This window comes from Pollachius pollachius (genome assembly GCF_949987615.1).
Source record: "Pollachius pollachius genome assembly, chromosome: 8".
Classification (NCBI taxonomy): Eukaryota; Metazoa; Chordata; class Actinopteri; order Gadiformes; family Gadidae; genus Pollachius; species Pollachius pollachius.
The window spans coordinates 11,674,422-11,698,180 of NC_136941.1; the positions used below are offsets into that span (position 1 = coordinate 11,674,422).

The 23,759-nt window shown below is 46.6% G+C and overlaps 2 protein-coding genes across 2 annotated transcripts in view; one reads left to right on the forward strand and one right to left on the reverse strand.

Annotated features, from left to right (window-relative positions):
* Positions 1-133: 133 nt before the first annotated feature.
* LOC307079501 (tyrosine-protein kinase STYK1) lies at positions 134-3,155 on the reverse strand (the record flags this gene model as incomplete). Its single annotated transcript, XM_079741874.1, has 9 exons — positions 134-359; positions 582-678; positions 832-872; positions 1,087-1,304; positions 1,511-1,588; positions 1,707-1,894; positions 2,411-2,611; positions 2,782-2,937; positions 3,107-3,155. 9 exons carry the CDS (start codon positions 3,153-3,155, stop codon positions 134-136), a joined length of 1,254 nt encoding a protein of 417 aa, XP_079598000.1.
* Positions 3,156-4,110: 955 nt separating this feature from the next.
* Positions 4,111-23,759, forward strand: part of magi3a (membrane associated guanylate kinase, WW and PDZ domain containing 3a) — a 97,071-nt gene continuing 77,422 nt past the window's right edge. The window contains exon 1 of the mRNA XM_079742353.1: positions 4,111-5,374. Coding sequence (XP_079598479.1) covers positions 5,068-5,374 — 307 coding nt within the window. The 5' untranslated portion in view covers positions 4,111-5,067. The remainder of the gene's footprint in view (positions 5,375-23,759) is intronic.

Here is a 23,759-nt window from a genome sequence, read left to right on the forward strand (position 1 = left end):
ACTCCTTTGCGCTGTTTTCAATCGATCATAATGGTACTTGACCATGTCCAGTATACACCTTGATCACAACCATATTATTCACCATACAGAATCACCATACAGTCTTTAAAAACCCCAACACACTATAATCACCCTAACACACACTGGATTCATGTTTGATTGGGATGTCTGGTGACACCTCCCATAAGTGGGGACGTATGCCTGCTATCTTGTTGTATTGGGCGGGGTCTATGAGCCCTTGGGACGGCAGGGCTTCCGTAGCGGCCAGGTCCAAGGTGGACCCCAACAGCTTGATGATTGCGGAGAAGGTTGGACGGTCCTTGAAGCTCCACATCCAACAGTAGTTCATCAGGTTGTACCTAAAACCACACACATTTGGGAAAATGTTTGATACTAACGAAAATAGCAAACGAAAACGAAAAATATTGTGGCTCTATGTAGGATTCCAGTCATTGTAGATTTAAGAACAAATTTGATTTGTATTGCGTCTTTCATCAGGACTCCTTTGAGTTCTAGCATTAATACTTTCAGCTGGGCCAGGAGTCATGGCTGCTCCGAGTAGCAGGTTATGCTATACTCACAGAGGGGCTCCGCAGCCTTCTGGTTGTTCCATTCGGTAGGAACTCTCAAGATGTGGAAGCACAGACTGGGGTTCCAACTCTGGATATGGAGGGGACCCTGTAAAAAAACAAATATATCACAAAGGATTGAGACAACAATTGCACTTCTGTAGAAATGTACAATTAATGAAAAGGACTATCAATACCAAACTGATAATATCTTTTCCAATATGACTTGAGTTGAGGAGCTATTAGAAATGTATTACAATACCTGCGGTTATAAGTTCATATAATAAGATTCCAAACGACCACCTAGGAAATCAAACCGGGAGCCAAAGAATCAGAAACAAATTATCATAGTTAAATTATAGAATCATAAAACTGTGTATGTGCTGCAATGCAAGGCCAAATGCAGGTCAGTTCAATTAACTTTCAGTGTAATCTATTAACCGGTTGTAGGAAATTAGTTAAAATGAGGGTGTAAAGCTGTACAATCCCGCCATAACTCAAAACTGAATACACTCACACATCACTCCTGTGGAAGGCTGGCTGGTTGGTAATCCTCTCAGGAGCCAGCCACTTTAGGGGTACCTCCATGGGCCGCTCCCTTGTAGCTCTGTCTGTTTGGTGCTCGGCAAATGCTGTGCCCAATCCAGACACCCTGGCAGACAGGTCTGGGCCAATCAGAATGTTTCTTGCAGCGACATAACCATGCACTACCCTGTGTTCTGTCAGGAGGTAATCCTTTGAACAGATAAAAAAACAACAACATGTATGATGATTAAATTGAACCAAAAACTATGTTGGGCTTTGATGAGTTTGTACTACTAACATAGCATCTAATATATGTTGTATATGTGTTTTGTATGGACTAGTGTTTTGCAGGAGTGTATGTGTGTGTTTGTGTGTGTCTGCATGTTTCATAATGTGCTCACAACAGAGTGACTCACCAGGCCCTCTGCCACCTGGGTCGCCAACAGAAACACTGACCTCTCCGAGACGTGCAGCGGCCCCTTGTCTGAATCCTTCTGGAAATACAGCCCTCTCCCTCACTTTACTGTATCAAGGGTTTGCAGGCCTATCTTTCAACTCTATTTTTGCTGCTTTGTCGGGGGGGGGGGGGGAGAGAATTGCGATTGAACTTACCTCTCTGAGGCCCCAGAGGAAATGGAGCAGGTTGCCTGGGCTGTGGGCCTCCAGGACCAGGTACATGGGCAGACGCTGCGCCTGGCAGCACAGCATCCGCACAAGCCGCTCACTCTTATTATTGCACACCTTGGCGTGGAACAGAATCCACTCAGCAAACTCTCTTTCTTCAGACGGGCTGGCGGGATCTACAAAGATATGGTACAGAACAAGATCGAAAAACAAAGCAATACAAAGATTTGAAAAGAAGCGGTGCTCCATGTCTTTCCCTTTTAGTTATGTCCATGACGGTTAAAAGGAGAGCAGACGCACGGATAACAGGTCTAAGTGTTTGATCATTACTGTTAACAGTGAGCAATAACTATTCTTTTGAATTAACTACTGATGTATTGTTGGGGGGACAGGATAGTCTACTGGTTATAGGGTGTGTGACTCTCAGCTCAAAGGTTCTGGGTTAGGACTTCAATGTCCGCAGTCTAGTTGTGTGCAAGACAAAACCCTTCCATTATGTCTGTCTATTAAGGCTACTATTGCAAGCCTAACCCACTTTCTGGGTTTGTTCTCTATTTTTCAACCTTGATAAATAAGGGAGTTTTTCCGGCAGCTAGGGTTAGGAGGGGGTTACCATATAATTGGGCCTATGAATCCCCTTGAGAACGTAACTGTGATTAAGGGCTATACAATTCCAATTGACTAGAGCTCACCCCGGAGGGCCTTCACCACCACTGCTGTGGAGCGTCCCTCTCTGGTCAGCCAGCCTCCGCAGACAGGGCCGTAGCTCCCCGTGCACAACAGCTCCACGCCTTCGACATCCCACTCTGCAGGCATCTCCCACGGGTGCAGAGCCTCTCTCACTCCACAGGGGATCACAGGCACTGCACCCAGGGAAGAACAATGCTGACCTTCTGGGGGGGAAATAAAAAGGACAAATGTCAATTCCATACGATAAGCCCGGGAATGGATCCACTGTAAACAGTCTCTACTCTACATTTAACAAGCAAACTGAGTCATGTGAAAAAAAGCAAACTGAGTCATGTGATTCCGTGAACGGATGTATATGTGTAAATGTTCCTACTGCTGGTGTCCTGCGCTGAGCTGCCTATAATGCTCAGCGGGCTGATTCTCCTCTTCCTGAGGACACTGCAGAAGATGAGGGACACCACGACCACAGAACTGATCACCAGTACAGCGGGAATAACGACCACAGCCACGGAGTCGGACGCTTCTTCATCTTCAATCAATTCAATAAGAAAAAACACAAACAAGGTACAGTGAAGGAGATCCTGAAATACAGTATCCACGATCACAGCACACGCGTGTTGTCCCAGAGAAAACCTCAGAAAGAATGGGAGCTAGCCATCAAGCTTCAATATACAGATAACGAGACCTTTAAAACATACAGCATGCTGGACCCGAGCTGCTGTTGCTACACCTTGCCTGCACCTCCATGGGAGAGAGCTGACACTATTGTTGACATTTCTCCTATACATAAAAAATGACAGGGATACAATAAATAAGTTAAAAATATATATCCTTAATCATTTTAGAGGTCACATTACAGCAAAGCTATTACACTCGCAACATTTTATTGAATTGAATGTATTATGTGTCTGAGCCAAGCAATGTTTGCCAAAATCTATTGTTAAAAATGTATACTTTTTATATAACATATTACAATTAAATATAGCCATATAAATGTGTCAATATTTTATGATTATTATTCCATCCCCCTACCGTGTGTATTTCCATTTTATTCGAAAAATCTTCTTTAAAAGGGTCCTTTTAATCAATATAGAAGCCTTATAAGACTAAAAGAAAACCACTCTTGAACACAGCTCTGAATGTTTCTCGGATGTCAATGTCCTCTCTATGCAACTGCTGACCGTTAAAGACACTCGTAATTTGACCGGACGTTAATAATTAACATAAGACCCACATGATAACAGGTGCATTTCTGTCCTCTGATAAATATTGCATTGCCCTGAGTGTATACGGACTGCAACCTGTAATGTAACCACAAGATGGCACAAATCGGCAACAAATAGCCGACTCTTGTGCTCATTATCTCAGGGGGAAAAAAACATTGACATCTGCAAGAGCGATGCTTTTGTGCAATAGTGATGAAATAAGTAGAGGCACATTTATGAATAAAAACTTGATAAAAAAAATATCATGTTCTAAAAACAAGCGAATAACGTCCTTTCCGATAACAGTGAAGTCGTTTTCTGAGTGCTTTACCCCGCCTTTCCGATACGAAGAATACTCAGGCGTTGAATAAATGAACACAGAAGACCCGCCCACCTCATTTCTTATTGGCTAAATGGCAACGTTCTAACACAAACTAGCCCGTGGATTGGATAGAAACCACTGCAGTCAGGAAATCAACGCGGAACATGATCAGAAAAGTTATCGAGTATTGCTTAATCGGATTATAGAGTTTACTGCAGCGCAGTTTGAAAACATGGCTCACTGCACGGTGTGAAAACAACTCATCGCCAAGACGGTTTCACGTTGAATAAGCGTGTTATTAGAAGAAACTCCGAAAACTGCAGTCCAAAGACCACCAACCGGATCACATCTTGGCCAGGTAGGCTGTGTTGTTCCGTTTCCAAGGAATGCCTTGCTGATGTCATTCTGGAGGAGGGCAGAACAGGTGCGCTGACTCAACTTCTGTGTGCGTTGTTCTTTGGCGAAGGACTGCAAACCGATACTAATTCACGCAACACAACCACCCGCGTCCTGGTTTGAAGCGGTTCAGCATCGGTTTAGGGATCTACTCCTATAGCGTCACACAGTTCTCTAGGGTGACCAGTCCTGTGGCTCAGGGGGGCTCGGTGGTCCGAAGAGAGAGAGAGAGACCAGCTTTATTTAGCCACTGCGCGTACTTCACAAAACTGTTTCCACATTTTCCCTCTGTGTTTTATAGTTTATGATTAATCCTCGCAAGCGGTTATAGTCTTGCGTGGCTTTTGGAAGTCATTGGTGGCTCATTGAACGGAATTACGCACCGGAACGCGCAGGAGAGGGGAGAGCGTGAGAGACACCGGAGCATCACCGTGATCCCTCTCCCTCCTATGCGACAGCATTGACGCAGGTCTCGCCTCCCAGATGTACACAGGTGGTGCTTAAATAATCCAAGATAATGACAGCTCCACAATAACAGACGACTGTGATCAGTGAATGGGCTGCTGTTCGCCCGATGGAATACGACGCCAGAGGACATATTGCTTCGTGTCAACTTCGATATCTGCCATGATTTAAACGTTTCATGTCGTCGCGGTTTAGGAAACAACATTGGTCTTACGTTAAATAGCCTGCATTCGTTATTGGACTCGTTTGAACGCGCGGAGAGACATCAATCATGTCCAAGACATTGAAAAAGAAGAAACACTGGTCCAGTAAAGTACAGGAGTGTTCTGTGTCATGGACCAATGATGGGGAGTTCGGCACCATGGTCGACATTCAAGGGGGTGCGGAGTCGGGAGAGTTCCCCAACCTCGGACCGGTAGTTTCAGAAGCAATGGTTTGTCACGTCGGACGGTTTCCCAGCCCAGGAGATGTGCTGCTGGAAGTGAACGGCACTCCAGTCAGTGGGCTCACCAACCGAGACACCCTTGCTGTCATCCGCCACTTTCGGGAACCAATTCGCCTGAAGACTGTGAAACCAGGTGCGTGGTGTTTAAACAACAATACTACTACAACTTTATTATTCTGGGAATACCTTTCCATCTTAAACACACACGCACGCACGCACGCACACAAACACAATGATTGAGCTATGCATTTCTAGATAAACTCTGGGGTAAGAACAGGATACGTTGTAAAAATGCTTTGACACTGAATCTTGGTCCTTATCTGTACTTGTGGGACAATTTTGTTCGCTTGTCTCGGTGTTCTCCATTGACCAGATACAGCCAGAGCAAATTATTTATGGAATTATTTGTGAAGTGTATTATCCAACAGTTTCCCTCAGCGCAGAATGTGGATACCTTCTGTGGAATCAGAATTATTCTCTGGCATTGCTATCAATTTATCACCCTTCTGTTTCCTGTGTGTACAGACATATGTACCTGTCCAAAGGCCCTACAGACGCACATATCAAGCCACACCCACATTCTCTTCACATGCCTTGCCATTTGTTGCCTGTTGTTTACTACGTGGCTTTGGTGATCTACCCTCCAGTCTGGTTTTCTTGTCACTCATGTTTCTTGACATATTTCTGAACAGCCATCCAACAGGCTCGACCAAAAGTGCTCTGTGTTTGTGTGTGTGTGTGTGTGTGTGTGTGTGTGTGTGTGTGTGTGTGTGTGTGTGTGTGTGTGTGTGTGTGTGTGTGTGTGTGTGTGTGTGTGTGTGTGTTGATCCTTGCTTTGATTGGTGAGGGGCACTTTGTACACTTAGACAGGATTTTGGTTATCTGAGCCCCGCTGACGTGCCAGCGCCGTTCTGCCCGCAGTTTTAAAGGGCGAATCTGAGTGTAATTGATTCAATTAGGCCCATCTCCTCAATTCCCTCAGATGCTGCGTCGGATTGTGTACTAACAAGATGAAATGGAGGACGAGGTCTACACCGTTGTGTAGCTCACAGGCATTCTAAACCCTGTAACCATTGAACGGCTACAGGGAGGACTGGAAGAGGCTTTCAGAAATGGAAGTGTGTTGCTAGAGTGGCCCATCCACACAGTGTTGTTTTGAAACCTTTTACAGATACTTTTTTAACCGTTTGTTGCCACTGACCGACTTTATGTTATCAAAATCAGTGTAAAAGATCCCCTCTTCCAGCAACAGGAAGTGTGTGTGTGTGTGTGTGTGTATTCACACTAATGTCAGACCTGTGGAGCCCCCCCGCCCCCCAATTCTTCCCAATTCTTGTTATTATATCTCCTCTCCCTTCCTGCATGATTAATTCATGAGTCATCCATCTTTCATGGTGTGTCCATGCCAAGATGAGCCGGCTGATGAGGAGGGTCAGATGTGTGCACTCGGATTCTCTCTCTCTCTCTCTCTCTCTCTCTCTCTCTCTCTCTCTCTCTCTCTCTCTCTCTCTCTCTCTCTCTCTCTCTCTCTCTCTCTCTCTCTCTCTCTCTCTCTCTCTCTCTCTCTCTCTCTCTCTCTCTCTCTCTCTAAAAGTGCACTATTTTATATAATAGAGAGAAAATGGCTTATGATAAAAAGGCTAGATGATGATTGGGTCTAATGTTGTGAGCTAACCGGGGTTAATATTCTGGGTTGGGGGACGGGCTAGGGAGCACTTTGCGAGGAGGCGTCTGTCTCTGAGGCGCGTCTTCTCTTTGCTCGACGCTGACGTAATGGGAAGTAATCTTAATCCCGTAATGGGAAGAAGTAGCAGTGGCCTGCTTGTGTACCTGCTGCTTTGGATAGCACAGCAAAACTAAAAGTTCCATCTGCCCGCCAGGGAAGCATTTACAAACACATTGTTTATCCTGTAGCTGCCAACTGAACAACCCGTCCTCCCCTCCCACCCTACTTTCTCTCTACTTGGTATTCATTCCATCAGATTCCCACGCACACACACACCTTCCATATGGCATCTCATCCTTTTCTAAGCCCATTTCTATTACTATACTTAAATATATAATAATAATATGAAGTCTACCTTTTCACAGCTTTCCACATCTTCGTCTCTCTGTCCCTGTGTGTGTGTGTGTGTGTGTGTGTGTGTGCCCATCCCCCGCCATAGTAACGTACACCAGTATCTGTATAACATAAGTGGGAACCCCCCCCCCATGTTAATACTAACTGAATGGAATTCTGAATGCGCAGTGGTATGACGTTCCTTCCCATTGTTGCGCTACAGCTAACGCTACACACATGGCCATGAGAGGATGTTCAAAGTGCTCGTCCGGCTCCAATCCAGAATGTGTACTTGGCGTGTCCTCCTCTCACGGGACCGGAGGAACGCGCAGCCGTGCACGCTAACCTTGATGAGTGTACGGTGATAAAACGCTATCATTCGTTGCTAAGCCAGCGTCTTCGTAGCTGCTCATTGATTCATGCCATGAACAGATAGGTTATTGGTTCATTGGACCTTAATACATAGGCTTATACTTACGGTATATAATACCCTGATGCTTTTTTGTAATACAGGAGGGCATGTAGTTGAGGATTCTTATGGGGGCACTTTTGTTCTTGCTTGCAACCATTCTGTTTGTGCAAACCTATAAACGACCCATGTTAGTAGCCCCCTAACAACTTATAATGGCACTGGAAGTAAATAATGTCTACCGTCCTCTGTAGCTGATTTAAACCCATTGACGGATAAACAATTTTCTTACAACAACAACCACTATGACTTTTTTGAACCGACAAATCCAGCTGTTAAGCCAACCTCATTCTCTTTCCTTTTCCTCTTGCTCTGCTGATGATGAGGTCCCACAACCTTTTGCAGGCCCATGTCTGGCCCGGAACACCTTGAGGAAAAGCGAGCAATGTACGCATGGCACAGCTTGAGCCCGTAAGAGTCATTGGCTACCAACCCCTCGGGGCTGCTGCCAAGGTCACTCACTGTGCCCAGACTCTTCCTGAGCTACACAAAATAATGAAAGATTTTGGTTCTGCTCACTACCTCCCTACAGTTCCCTTCTTTCCCCCTCTTCCTTCTACCTTCTTTGAAGTGTTCTGAGTGTGTGTGTTAATATGTTAAATCCTAGTTATCCCTGTAACTTTTGATGAAGCATGTGTCTGTGTGTATCCAATGCTGGTCAGGCTCTGATAGCTGTCACTCTCCACCCATGCATGAAGCGACACGTGTGTATTTGTGTGTGTGGGTCTGTGTGTAGGTATGGCTTTGGTCTACAGAGACCCCAGATACCAAGTTCTCTCTCTCTCTCCTTCTCTTTCCCCCTCACACCCCCGGAGACAAAGAGTAAAACAATATAATATAACCCCGCCTTCAATCTGCTCCATGAGGGATCACAGCCATACTGATGTGATGTTCTCTCTTATGTTCTGTTCTCGCAGCTTGAAAAAACCGCAGCAACTCTTCATCCTTCCTCGGGAGGGATGGGCTCATTCCTTAATTAAACTTAATGCCTTTGTCTTGTAAGAGAGCCCTGAGGCACATCTCCTTGGTGGTTAACCTCCAACACCACGCCTGGAGGTCGCCTTCCTTCCTGCGTGCCATCCTGAGTGACAAAGACAACCCGGCACCTGATTGCCCCTGCTTGGCTTCTTGTCTCACCTTAAAGAGGAGGTCAGCTTCTAAGCATTTCATGGACAGGGCCTTGGAACACGGTGTTGGTGATGAACAGCGGCCATTTTTCATGCTTCCTCAGAAACAAATTGTCATTACAATTTTATTAAATTCTGATATGCCTTGATCACAGAGGTGTAATAGTAGGGGTGAGCCTAGTCGTTATCTTCTGGAATTTATTATGGGCACTTGGATGCATACAGAGGTGACCCATAATTAACTTAAAAGATAACTTTTTTTCTTTTTTTTTTCTTTCCATCATTTAGCCGTGTTTGTGGCAGACTAATGCCGGCAACAATTGTATCGTAGTAGGCTATAATCTCTATATACTCTATAGTCTTTCCCTGATGATTCTATCTTTTAAAACCAGAGAAAAATAAAGAATTTCAAAACGGGAGCAACGGCGAAAGGCGGTTGAGGAAGCAAGGAAAGAATAGTAGGGTACTAACGTTGGTAGGAGGAAAACGAGAATGAAAGATGGAATTATAATTGCAGCGTGAGACAAATTCGGGCCTTCATCCCCACTATACTTAAGAGAGCACAGAGCACCACCCTTTGACAGCCTCCACCCCTCCACCCCGTGACTGCAAACCCTCCAAACTGCACCAGCGCCTTCAGGCTTTTCCAAACCCCACGTCTTCAAACTACACCTACTCAACCTGCAGAGGTGTGTGTGTGTGTGTGTGTGTGTGTGTGCGTGTGCGTGCGTACACGAAAAGCAAGAATGAGGGCACATCCGGATTGTTCTCTCCCTCCCTCTTCTGACAGCCTTATGAAGTAGAACAGCATCACGTGGGAGGGGCTATGTGCACGCTCATGCAGGCTGGGCCTACGGGGCTGTGGTGCTTCTCTGTCTGTAATTTTGTGCACATATTTGAACAGATGCGACCTGCTGTCCTCTCTCTCTCCTCCTCTTGCTCCCTCTCTCTCTCTCTCTCTCTCTCTCTGTGCAAACCGGTGGTTTTATTTATTGATCAGATGCCCTTTGATTCAATTGCTTTGTTTTTATCTCTTGTGTTCTTCTTGTGCCAGGTGGTAGCATGGGTTAGTCCTCACTCTGCGTTTGTGTGTGTGCGTGGGAGTTTTCTGTGTGGGGGTGTGTGTGTGTGTGTGTGTGTGTGTGTGTGTGTGTGTGTGTGTGTTGTATCACTGTATCTACCATTGAGCATTGTATTTACTCTCTGGGCAATAAAGGAACAGTCAATCTCAGTTGAATCTCAGTTGGAACTCGGGGGCTCTCGTCACGTCGTAGGCTTGGCAGCTTCCATTAATTCAACCCCCTCCTCCTCAAGCCCACTCAGCTGTTTCCCTCCACCACTTGAACCACGAAAAGATCCATTTTTATTTGTTCACTCCCTCTCTCCTCCTCCCCATTCGGCTTGTATCCATGACAGCATTGCATACAAAAAAGAGGCCACCTGTTACACGCACACACACACACACACACAAAAACACACACACACACACACACACATACACATACACATACACACACACACACCGCCCTTCTCGGTGGTCGCCCCTCCAACCAGCTGCTGCCCCAGGAGTCTTGTCTGCGTTCACAACAACGCTGCGTCATTCTTTTATTTTCCCATCGTCTATTCTAGGGACTGAACATCGTTGACTTGGATGCTTCTTGCTACCTTCGACTGGGACCATTTATTAGATGCATGAGATGTCCTACAGTTAAACACTGATTTGGGTTATGTGCGTAGTTCACGCCGACATTGGCATTAAGCTAGCTACCGTAACTTTTTGTGGTTAAATATTCACTTTAAAAGAAAACACTGAGACTACGTTCATAATGTTTGCATGGCTCATACTGATTGCAGTTTCTTAATGGTACAGTTTCTGTTAAGGGAGGCTTTCGATAGGCATTGTGATTGAACACTGAAGCACTTGACTACAGTCGGACAAACTGGCTGGAGCAGGCAAATGAAGAGACGGGAACTCAAAAGCCCTAAAGAACAGAGCTAGAACTCAAAAGGCTACATAGCTAAAGTGTAAGTGAATATAGGTAAAAATGAATCGGCCATCGACCATGGCTTTGGCATGTCATCTCGCAGTCACTTTCCCTAGTCAGTGGCAAAAACATAGGATTTCTTTAGTAAATGTGACAAACTGGCATATATTACTGTGTTAGACATCTGTAGACGTTTAAAACAAGAAAATCATGATTTTGGGTTCACTGGTCAAGTTCATTAAAAGTCGATGTATCAACCTATTCATTTGCTATTGTTTAATTCTTACCAACTCTTGAGTTGAGGTTATGGAGATAATGCATATTCAACCTGCATGATACATAGGGGGGAGAAGCCAGGATGATATAAGAACCATGAGATAATGGGCTATATACCATTGAAGCCGCACGGCTAGGTTTGTGGCCAAACACCCTGTTTTTTTACACAGTGGCCTGTGCAAGTATAAATATACCCTGCAGGCAAGCGGCTGCATTGGGGTTCGGAAACAAATCCATCCGGTGTTGTGAGTTCTTCAGGTGATTGTAATTGTCCTCAGGAGGGGATGTTCTCATCCAGTCATCGGTGCACTGAAGACTGGGCATCACAGCTTTCCTGCTCGGTGGAGATATGCTCCTTCCAGTGACCTCAGGAATGCATGGATGTGCTGATCCCCGCTTTGCATAGCTTGTTAGCCTATTTAACAGATTATTGATCAGCCTCCGCCTCTCATAGACCAGCATACATTAATCTGTACATCCATTAATAAACACTCTAGTCAGCAATTATGAACCCCATGTTTCACAGATTCGGGGGTTGGATAAATGAGGTGACTGTATCGAATGCCGAGAGTTCTTGCACTGCGTGGCGGCGGGTGGTGCCTCCCCCTGTGTCCACTCCTGTTCTGCGCCAGACTCCATTAACGGACTCCTCCGTGGTTCACGGAAGGCAACTGTTATGACGGGCTGTCCTCGCTCTGCTCGTCTGATGATCAGTGTTTCCTGTGTTCCGCTAATGGGCCACTGGGAAACGATGAAAAGCGCATTGTACCCGGCTCTTCTGTTTATCAGAGACCTTCTATAACCTGACCTTGCACTGTGACAGGCCAGCCGACACACACAAATACAAGAACACAGGGTGATCGTGTGTGACCATATGCGATCCTCCCTCCCTGTTATTCCAGGGGGGCCGGTGAAAAACAAAGGATCCCATCCACGAGTAATCAATGTTTAAAGGACATGATGAACGTTGCTCTCAGCATCTATTGACCTGCTATCAGAGTATCCTTTAACGGCGATTGTTGAACGCCCGCTCCCAAACATTGTGGCCGGCCGGCGCATTGATTTGCCCATGGGATGATGAGCCGTACAACTGCTCTGTGCGCTTCAATGAATCGATCCAATATATCGTTAGTTTGGATTTTACATATTAGTCTTCCTCTTTGGCTCCCTGTTCATGAAAAGATTTATATATTGAAAATACATATCCCACAAATTGTCCCAATTTTGTTTTGTTTCATTGTCATTTGAGCTATTTGTACTGCTCTCAGTCGGATGCTATAAAATGGTATGGATTATCATAGCTGATGATTGTATCGCAAGAAAGGCCATACTTTTAACTACATTCAGAAGCAGTGGAAGGACGCGCTCTGTGAACACATTCTCAGGGTCGTATCGCCCACACAGAGACGCCAGGGTCGCGTCTCCCACCAACACGGCAGGTCGCCTGTTTGCTCTGCGGAATGGCGGACATGTCTGGAATGCAGATATTTCCAGTTAGTTTGGGCACACGGTGTGCTGATGGCGGGGGCCTTTGGCTAGTGTACTGTTACCAACAGGTGCTACTCTTCCTGTGTCACATTGTTTGAATTTCTTCCATCCAATAATAACAGCAGTTTCAAGAGACAAAATAGAACCCCCCCCCCCTCTCCTTCTTCTATTTTTTTCCCATCAAAGTTGTATTTATTTATTTTTTCACGTTTTTTTGTTTGCTTGACACAGCAGCAACCGCTTTTTGATCCATTGTCCCATCGTGTGTGTGTGTGTGTGTGTGTGTGTGTGTGTGTGCGCACCCCCTCTACTCTACCCTGACTGAGCTCCAGATTGTGTGTGTGTGTCGGTCTGTGCGCACGTGTGTTTGTGTCGGTCTGTGCGCGTGTGTGCACCTCCTCTACTCTACCCTGACTGAGCTCCAGATCATGCAGCCTCTGAGGGCCAGTACAGTAATCCTGGCCCTCCACCATCCCCTGGTCCGTCTGGGGAGCTCTCTCTCTGACGATACCAACTGGTCCGAGGTGACACGGCCCCAGCCTATTGGGATTTCAGATGACATCATTGCATCTAGTCGCAAAGCTCTGTCTGTCTGTGTGTGTGTGTGTGTGTGTGTGTGTGTGTGTGTGTGTGTGTGTGTGTGTGTGTGTGTGTGTGTGTGGGCGTCTTCGCACCCTCAAACATGATTTCACTCGACGATGAGGTCGGCAGTAAGGTATCAAAAGGAATGTGGATCAGGCAATTGTTTGCCATGGCTTCAAAAATGCATAACCTGTTTTTCGTTTGGTCTTGTATTGTTTAAACACACACACAAACACACTCATGTTGAGGAAGAAGCAGCCACGCAAGTGTATCCTGGTGTGGTTCGGACCGGGCCGTGTAGATACTGGGACCTTGCCATCAGTGATTCATTAATACAGAGACAATTTTATGTGCATTTTAATAGTTTGGCTGAAGCTTTTATCCAGAGCGGCTTTCAAGTGAGGCTGAGGAACAATCAAAGCACAGCCTCCACGTCGCAGCAGCTACAAAGCGTACAGGCGTTCACTCAACAGCCTGGAGGAGAAAAGGGCTGGGGTTTCTTTGTTGCTTGTGAGTGAAGCGGGCGAATATCCCGGCAGCGGCACGACAGAACACTAGTGCTACATCAAACCGAATCAACAAGGCGCTAGTTATCGTCCTCTTCAGGTGCTTTATAAGGGAATTGAAACGTCCCCTCAGCTGACATTATAATGTACGGACGGGGTATTCGGTCCTGCCCGGTCTGTCAACACGCTGGGGTGTTGGATGTAGAATGTATTAACATTTCACAAAGTAAAATATTGCAACGCTCTTAATATCTTTCCGTTTCTTTTTTGCAGCTTAAGAGTTTAGCAGATTGGGCTTTCACATAAAAATACTTTGCCCCTGGGCGTGCAGCGTGGCTCTGGCAGCTTCTTTAGCCAGGCTGCTCCTGCCTTGATATCTGCCTGCCTCTTGGCTCGGCTCTGGGCTTAAGAGTGTGTGTGTGTGTGTGTGTGTGTGTGTGTGTGTGTGTGTGTGTGTGTGTGTGTGTGTGTGTGTGTGTGTGTGTGTGTGTGTGAATGGGCTCTTTAGGAGCTGGCAGGATGACACGGCTTCCTCTGACTGATTCAACACTTCAGGGCCAGGATGAGGGAGATGAACACACACACACACACATACACACACACACACTTTGAAAATGTGACAGACCCCCTACATTGCGTCCAACTGAGGAACTGTGAAACGTCTACAACATAGTAACGGGTTTGAATACATATTTCACAGTTTTGTTTTGGTCCATTAGTCATCACACACCAAAACACTTTTGACAAGCAATGAACACAAACACACTCAGAACCTTTCTCTGGCATCTTACCTGTCAACCAATCAAACATGCTGGGCGATGGTCCGGCAGGATAGGCTGTCACACGGTGATACTTCTCTGGGCTGCTTTTACCATTTTTCCTGTTAAAGAAAAGCTTCCTAAAACATGTCCTGGCTGTCAGACATTCAGACCGGTTCTACCTCGAGCGGGCATGGATTGGTTGAAGGGTTAAAGATCATCTATACATAGCCTACCTCATACTGTGGGACAGAGTGGTGTGATAATCGTTTGTGACCAGCCTGAATCCTGCACAGCCTTTTGTGATAGTCCAGCGAATCTTGTGTGAAATTTCCACGATTATGCACTAGTGTTTATCAGGAACACACACACACACACACACACACACACACACACACACACACACACACAGCCACAGCCAATAAACAGGATGATGGATAAAGTAAGAATGCATTTTGACAATTTCCCGCCCTCGCTGTGACCCTCCCCTGACACATTAGTCCGGTAAGAGGTCATGCCAGTCAGTCCGTACCGAAGTAAACAGGACTGGGAGGTTCCCTGGTGAAGTGAAACATGCAAAGTCTGTTCCCACGCAACATCGCACACAACAGCGTGAGAGCTGCGTCTGTGTGTGTGTAGTGTGATTTTGGATGCAAATGTGTGGCATTACGCGTTTATGAAAGGGAAGCTGGGGTTGGTTTCCATAGTGGCCTCTAGCCATGTTTGTTGAAGGGCCCCTCAGTGCTTGTCGCACAATCATCTGTTTTTTTGTAATGTTGGATTCATGCAGAACCCCTTTGAAGAATAGCAATCAAAGTTGCATTTGAGCTCTCTGTCTAATGGAGACCTGTGTGTTTAGTAAGGTGTTGGTACTGACCTTATTTAAAAACGTTGTTTCATCTGACATGCAAAAAATCACTGGCTTGTGGTTTTCTTGACCTGCTGATCAATGCCTCATGTCTCTCAACCTAACTGGGTTAGGTTGGAAGTCTCACGTCCCTCCTCTTCTGTAGGTCTTGTGCAGACGCTTGGTGGCTCACAGCAGAGGAAGTGGCGGAACTTAAACAATCTAACTTGGCTTGAAAACACATGAACACACACACACACACACACACACACACACACACACACACACACACACACACACACACACACACACACACACACACACACACACACACACACACACACACACTAAAAACACACACACACACACACGTCTTCAGCCCTTTTCCCATTTCTCTAGCGGTGTTTACATCAGCTGGCGATTTGTTGGCGTTGTATTTCTTTGGAAAAAGTTTTTGAGAGGCTTTGGTACAAGGTACAAGCACACTTGATAAGGTAAACATTGGACTCGCTCAGTCTCCTGGTAACACGGCATGGATAACTGATGGCCAGCTGTTGTACAACAACACTCCCACATGACTTCAACGCCCGCCTGATCCATTCCAAACAGCAGTGGGCTTTCCCAGGGGGAGAGGGAGGCAGGGCGAGCTCTTGAGTTGACTATAAAGGTTTGCAGATTGATCCCACAGTCGTAACGTTGGGTGTTAACCGGGTCACCTATCTGCAAGAGGGTCGCATCAGCATGGGGAATCAATATGTATATCGCCATATGTATGGAATGAAGCGCTTCCCACCGGAAGCAGGATCTCAGACGCTAAACCCTCTGCAGTTAGCCAAGTCTGGTAATTCATGTACCAAAAAAATGACCACACACATATCTCCCTCTAAGCTGGAGAGACAGGTGCTTTGCAGGAGATATAAAGAGCAGATGTTTCGGATTAGGGAAATGCCCTCCACCGCCGGCCTCAGGCAAATGGCCGTCCGCTACCTTATCTCGTGTCAGACGCATTAGCCGAGTGCTAAAAACTAGCTACACTTGTTTGCAGGTTTCGGGGGTGTATCTGCACAGTATTGTGTTTCCGGATAGAGCCTGTTCTTCCAGATACTACCCTGGCCGGCTGTGTTTGTCGTCGCCTATTACAGCAGATTGAAGGCGGAGATAGTCGTCGGCCATGAAAGGCTCTTGTTGTGACGCTCCAGTGAGGCCGGAGTTTATTTCCCCTCTCCCTCGCCTTGGCAACCGACGGGGCGAACAAAGCACAGTGGGGATGAGGTATCGAGCCACACTGCCGCGCCACCGACCAATTGGGTGTCAGTTACCCCGGTGGACATCCAAGCTCTGGGAAAACAGATGCAACCTATTCTCTCTGTTCCTTTTAAATATTTAGAGGGAAAGCCTGGTCGGTGCAGGGTTTAACATAACATGGTGGTCATGACTGACCGTGCATGGACAGTTGTTTTAGTGGGTCTGAACATTTAAGTGTTCATTTAAGCACGTAATTAATGTTCTCGAGTGCAAGCTCTATGTTTGTGAATGTCCGTGAAGTGGGAGTGAGAAAAATAAGGCATTTCAGCGATGCCAATTAGGTGGTTCTCTCAACCAATACGGGATACGCTTGGCGAGGAAAGGGCTGGCGATTTCTAGAGCTTGAAAACACACTCACTCAGTCACTCAGTCACTCAGTCACTCAGTCACTCAGTCACTCACTCACTCACTCACTCACTCACTCACTCACTCACTCAGACTTTGTGATTTTTAACACTTTTTTTTTTAAAGGATGCATTAAAGGCAAGTTCATGGCTCATAATGTATCTTTTTATATTTTGGGGTGTTATATGTATACATAAATGGTATATAGCAATAAATGAACCGGCAGATATTTTTTCTTTTTTAATAGTTATCTAGAAGATAATCAATATTCCAGTAACCAAAGCAACACTTGGCAGAGCGTAAGAACAGCGATGGCAATAAAATGATAGGACATTGTTGGTATCAATCCGTTCAGCATGAATTGATGGATTGACCCTGAAACGCATCCATTCTGACACGAATGTCATGCGGAAAATAGCGAGCCACCTGCCCACCTGATCATTAAGCACAAAGAATTAAACGTGTCAAAATCAGTGTCACCTTGTCAGTCCCATGGTGGGCGACGGTGTTATCATTTGCCAATTTTGGCTAATGATGCGATTCCCCTCCCTGCTGTGGGAGTTCTGTCCTGGTGTCGTCACCACACAGACACAGGCCAATTTGATGAGACCAGTCGGTAGGAAGTGCTTCAGCGATCATGCGCTGCTAAGAAGCTGGCCAGCTTCAGCCGGAGCTACCCCTCGCTGCCTCATTAGCCTCCCTGACCAGGACACTCCTTGGACTCTGAACTGCCGTTTATTGGGGCAGAATGTTTTTTAGTAGGACTCAAACACAATGACAGGCACACAGATACAGACACACAGAGACAGACACACACATACACACGTTCCTTTCTCTTGAGCCTCTAAACTTCTGAGTGAATAAGTAAACACATCAGGGGGCTGAACTGGAATAGGGTTGTTCTAGGCTGTCTCTCTGTTGAATAGTGTAGTTGTTTTGATGTGTGTGGGCGGCAACATGCCTGCTGTGTTGTTTCATTGTAGGCGAAGGGTACTCTCCTTCAGATGATCAAAGTCCAAAACCGCCTGAAATCCAAACAATGCACTAATGACGACTTTGCCGGGGCATTTTGACCCATTTTCCCCTCTCCATTCATTCAGAATATCGATTGGATTTTTGTTTGCTGAATCATGATCCACCAGCTTCAAAAGCAAACGGCACTTTCAAGCATTTCCGGTCAAGTGTGTGTGTGTGTGTGTGTGTGTGTGTGTGTGCGCAGTGTTCCTTTCATCCGTAAAAACATGAGCTGAGCAAACACTCCAGTAGGCCTAGTAGTCCAAGCTGAAACCAACTTTTAGTGTTTGCTCAGTCAGCCAGACTTTAGGTTCACAGTCTCAAAGGCCACACACGCACACACACATGCACACACACCTCATGTAATGTTACTATACATTGCAAAGCTAAATATGATATAATTCTGATAGGCTTGCAATCAAAATAGTGTATAATGTACCTTGAATCAAGATCACAGTATTCACTGAGGCTCTCACTATTCCCATACATATGTAGAATGTCTTTTAGAATTCAAAAGAAGCAACATGCGCTCCATTTCTAAGGAAGCCGACCATTCATATTTAATGCGGATATCAATCATCAGGGATTAGCCAAACGGGGGGAGCGAGGCACAAGAGCGGCATGTGCTTGTTAAGCACATCCCATAGTTCCCGTGGACGTCAATCAGGATGGATTAAGCAGGCTGCCAGGCAGGGCACATATGCAGCATGGGGATGGTTCTTCTGTGGCCGCCTGTAGGCCAGCTGGTCACGTGGCCCGCGCTGGACGCAGGGAGGCTGGGAGCTGCAACCCATGAGTCAGGATTAAATCCATGCCCAAACACCAAATAGTACTGACCTGTTACTGATGTCCACACTGGAATAGTGAGCATTAGTATTATCATTAGTATTGTTTGTTTATTTTAGCGTTATTCTTTTTTTTATAGAGAAGAAGGTATGGGAGAGGGAAGGACATGCAGCAAATGACCACGGGCAGGATTCCAACCCGGGTCACTGCGAGCAGGACTCAGCCTATATGGTACGCTCCTCCCGGGGAGCCACCTGGGCGCCCCATAGATAGCATTATATGTATATTTGTGTATATTCAAAATTATTTTCAAAACAAACGTCCTAAGGGGGGTGGGGGGCGGTTTCGGTCACATTATGATTAGCATTGACCTCATCGATGTGCACGTCTAGACGAAATTCCTCCGGTGCCAAGGCGGAGGTGGGCCGGTTTATCCGCAGTACTACAGACACAGGGCGGCATTGAGAGCAGCAGAATAACAGCCCATCAGTTCTTCAGTCCTCAGTGAATAACGGCATAACAACCCAATGGGTCATTGAGGATCTAAAAGCTGTTTTCTGGTGTGGGCGGGAATCGAGCCCTTGAGCAATCCTGGCCCTCGTCCCTTCAGCCCTCCTCCGCCAGGCACGGTGCTCCCGCCAAGTGGCGAGGGGTTACACCCGGCCCGCCAAGCAGTCACTACTACCAAGCCCCTCCCTCCCATACACACACACACACACACACACACACACACACACACACACACACACACACGGTGCTCCATGTGCCTGAGGGTGTTATCATTCATTCCCAGCAATTACTCAGATCCATGAAATGCGTCTCCAGAGGAAGGGAGGGTGCAGAGCGGGTGGGCTATTGTTTTAAACGTGTTCCCTGTGCCAGACTTCAGGGGGAGAGGAAACTCTTAGAGGGAGGAAGAATTAATGTAGAGAATCAGAGCGATTGAGAGAGAGACTCGGGGGTTGTTTGAGGTGAGGCAGACAGTTGTGTGATCCAAAATAGGCTGTTACTTCGGACTGACAGTCTGACAGATTTTTGAATTCAGAAATGGTTGCAGTTTGTGTGTTTTCATGTGTAATTGCGTAGCAGAATCTTAGGGAGGCCAAGTGGTGTATTACTACATTACATTGTGTCGTATAACAGATTGCACTCTATCTAGTAGTTTGGTTTCCTACGGTCGATGGAATTAGCTTGCCATTCAAATGGGGGATAAAAGCCTTGTGTATACAATACATTTCAGACGACCACAAAAAACAGCTGTGTAGAGGTGTGTGTGTTTTTGTGTGTTCGTGTGTGTGCGTGTGCTGTGCGATGATGAGATCAGATCACTGGTTCAGGGTTAACCTACTGTGAGCATAGCAGACACAGCTGTGGACAGAGATCTCTTTGTTTGAGACCTGATGTCTTTTTCCTCCAGATTTTCTTTGTTTCCTAACACCAGGTCTCCCAGGAAATTCCGAGGACATTCTCAGGACATGCATCATAGTATTTCTGTTTGTATTTGACATGCCCCAGCAGACACTACATAGCAGTATTGATCACTGGCTAAGCTTTTATTAGCATTCACCTGTGTTATGTCTGCCTGGCTCCTATATTAGCATTCACCTGTGTTATGTCGGCCTGGCTCCTATATTAGCATTGGCCAGTGTTATGTTGGCTAGGCTCGTTCTGTTAGCATTTACCAGTGTTATGTCGGTAAATCTCCTATATTAACATTGACCAGTGTTATGTTGGCAAAGATCCCATATTAGCATTGAACAGTGTTACGTCTGCCTGGCTCCTATATTAGTATTGACCAGTGTTTTGTCGGCCTGGCTGCTATACTAACTTTAACCAGTGTTGGATCAGCCTGGCTACCATATTGGCATTGACCAGTGTTGTGGCTGCTAGGCTCCTTAATCAGCATACAGCCCTGTTGAGTCGGCAAGGCTCCTATATGAGCATTGCCCAGCACTGCGTCGGCGTGGACCCGGGTCAATACTGCATCAAATAAAGACCCTCCAGAGACCTTGGCAGTGCACTTGTGACGCATGAAGGGCAGGGCTTGATAGGTTGCCAAGCTTAATGACTGACGGACAGTCCCCTGTCGCCGCCCTTCTCCAAGCTGAAACAGACACATTCCCTTGCTCTTGAGCAAGCACAACCGTCACTCAACCTCTGTCCCCCCGTTTCCGTCTTTCAAAGTGTATACCGTCCTTTTGTTTTTCTTTCATTGGGTAAGTGAAAACTCTAAGATCGTTGGCATCTCCATCCACCGCTTCGCTCCTCCTCACCCGTTGATCCTCCCCAGCCTGCTCCTCGAGGAGGCGCAGGGGCTTTCGTGAAAGCCCCGGGTAATTAGGATGCTTCTGTCAGCCACCCAGCTCACAATACCAAAGTATACACAGCCGGCTGCACTCCTGCCTTCATCTGTCACCGCTGAGGAGGACTTCTCGGAGCCCTGGCAGTCGCCACCCCATCGACGCCAGTGGCGTCTCAGGAGTAAGGCCAAATCTTCGATCGAGGAGTATGAATCAGAGTCTGAAAAAAGTCTCTCTACTCTTGGTTCTACCGCCAGCACATAGAGGGTATTACCATCGTTGCTCCTCGGCGGTGTTGTGCCTGGTGGTGGTTTCTTAGCACACAGGGAAACCATCTGTGGGAGAGGCACGGTACATTCCCCCCCGAGTGCGCGCCTGTTAACAATAGGCCTTTATGCAAGCTGAGTGTCAACAGGAAAACGTGGCCTGCCACTGAGGAGCAGAACAATCTACGGGAGTCCTTCATGCTGCAAGCCCATGGCTTTGAGGGGCAGCTGTTTTTAAAGAAACTAATGTGATTATATTGAGTACATGTTATTTATTCCTACAATATGCAAGTGCTTCAACTAAAATAGCACAATGTCTGCCTTAAGAAAAACAAGCACATTAAACATTAGATATTATGCGTGCGTCACAATGGTGTTTTTATTCTGTTCACACAACGGTTTGTTTTCTCCCGGCCTGCGGTTCATCACACGCACGGTGCTTGATATCCATTCGATCATATAATGTGCAAACTGTAGAATAAATCACTTCAACACATCCGCTACGGGGCTGTAGATGTTCTGCTCATGCTGGACACGTTTCTGTGAAGTCAGCAAAACCAACCATGTTGTTAATAGGAAAGTGCTCCTCTTTGATGAGTAAACAACAACTACTCACATTTGAGTTGTGTGTGTTGTAGAGCGGAGCTAAATTGCTCTCCAGAGACTGAATGATCAGGCCCGGTCAAGAGACTGAAGCTTTTCTTGTCTCCTCTCAAGGGATGTATTGAGGAAGTAAACAAAGTGTGTATGAAGCGTTTTTTAAAGAAACAACATGCGTTGCATTGATACCCGGGGGGGGTTACATTTAGAATCTGTGTAACACAAACAAAATTGAAATAATTTTTACTGTAGCCATGATTCAGGGTCCTTGAGCCACACGACCTCCCCTTGAAACCTCCTAACCTGTACTGCCCCGCCACGGTGCCCCCAGAGCCCCCTGGGGGTCTGACAGACATTATAGAGGTCAGTCCCCTGATGACACTGACCTCAATGTCACCTGTGGTCCACGAGGAAAAACAAAGACTTAAACGATCTGGCCGGTGAGCCTGCTGTATTTGTGACTGAGGGCCATTTATTGTCTTTTAATTAAATTCTGAAAAATAAGCCTAGTTTTCTAATGGCCTCGAAACCACAGTTGTTCGTTCCAGCAGTATTTAAAGGTCTCTTTGAAGTGGCTTTGCCTATAAATATTCAGAAATACCACAGGCAAAGCTTTGATTGTCCAACAGCAAATCTCGAAGTGCAGCCGGGCCATTGGGAAGTCAATAGCCGATGCAGTGTTGTCGCACACAGCGTCACAATTAAAGTGAAACAAAAGAGGAACAACCATCACCCTGGTGCAGCTTCTCCGACCAAGCCTCCAAACAACGGAATGGCAAGTGTCGCACTGCATCCTGGGGAGCAATCACCAATCCCTGGCCTCTGCTCTGCCACGCAAAAGCGTGTGATCAACGGGCAGCATTTAGTACTGCAACAAAGCTAGCTGTTGAGATAGATCGCTCAGAGGGATTGGATGGGATGCAGAGGGATTAGGGTCGCTTTGGGCGGGAAAACAGTTTAGGGGTAGGAAGAGCGGAGAGAAGGGGATGGAATATATAAGAAGAAGAAGAAGTAGAGGAGATGCTCGCTGCAGGGTCTCAACTTTTTGAGTTAGTGTGTTGTGGGATTTCCTAGAGACTGTGATTCTGTCAGGCTGAAGACAGTTCACATGGCATTGGGCAGCAATGCAAGTGACAGGCAGTGGGGACTGTCTCTCTCCGTTTGTGTACTCGTGTGTGTGTGTGTGTGTGTGCGTGCGTGCGTGCGTGTGTGTGCGCGTGTGTGTGTTACAACACAGGCTCCTATATTCTGTTATTGTGTGTTTTTTCACTGCACTCAGATTGGAATAATGGCACACCATAACCTTCCAGCTAGCACATAAAAGGAGATTGGGGAACACAGCCTTCCCCATTATGGAACTACAACCCACTGCACATCCAATATGGCGGTGGTCAGAGCTCTGGGATCTGCATTTGAGACAGATCATTCCTACTCCTACGCGTTGGTTCAATAGCAGGGTTTCGGGAACTCTTTCCTCCGTCCAACAAAATGAAGCGTGGTCTGCAAAACAAAGCCCCCATCCCCGAGAACACCTCTGGGCTGTCTCCCGCCCTCCCTCCCCCCCACCCCTCTCTCTCCCACCTCTCTGCTCCGGTGAGGCGAGGCGCGATAAGGGATTGTGCTGCTTGTCCCCCCCAGCAAGGGCCCAGTGCGATCGATGGGGACGCAGCCCGGGAGGCCTGCCACAGGTCCCTGGCGGCCACTTCATCTCCTCACGCCTCATATCGATCCGTCTGCCGGGGCCTTGAGATGCCGTCGCGCAACCGAATGCGCTGCATTGAAACGGGAGGCCAATGGGATGATAG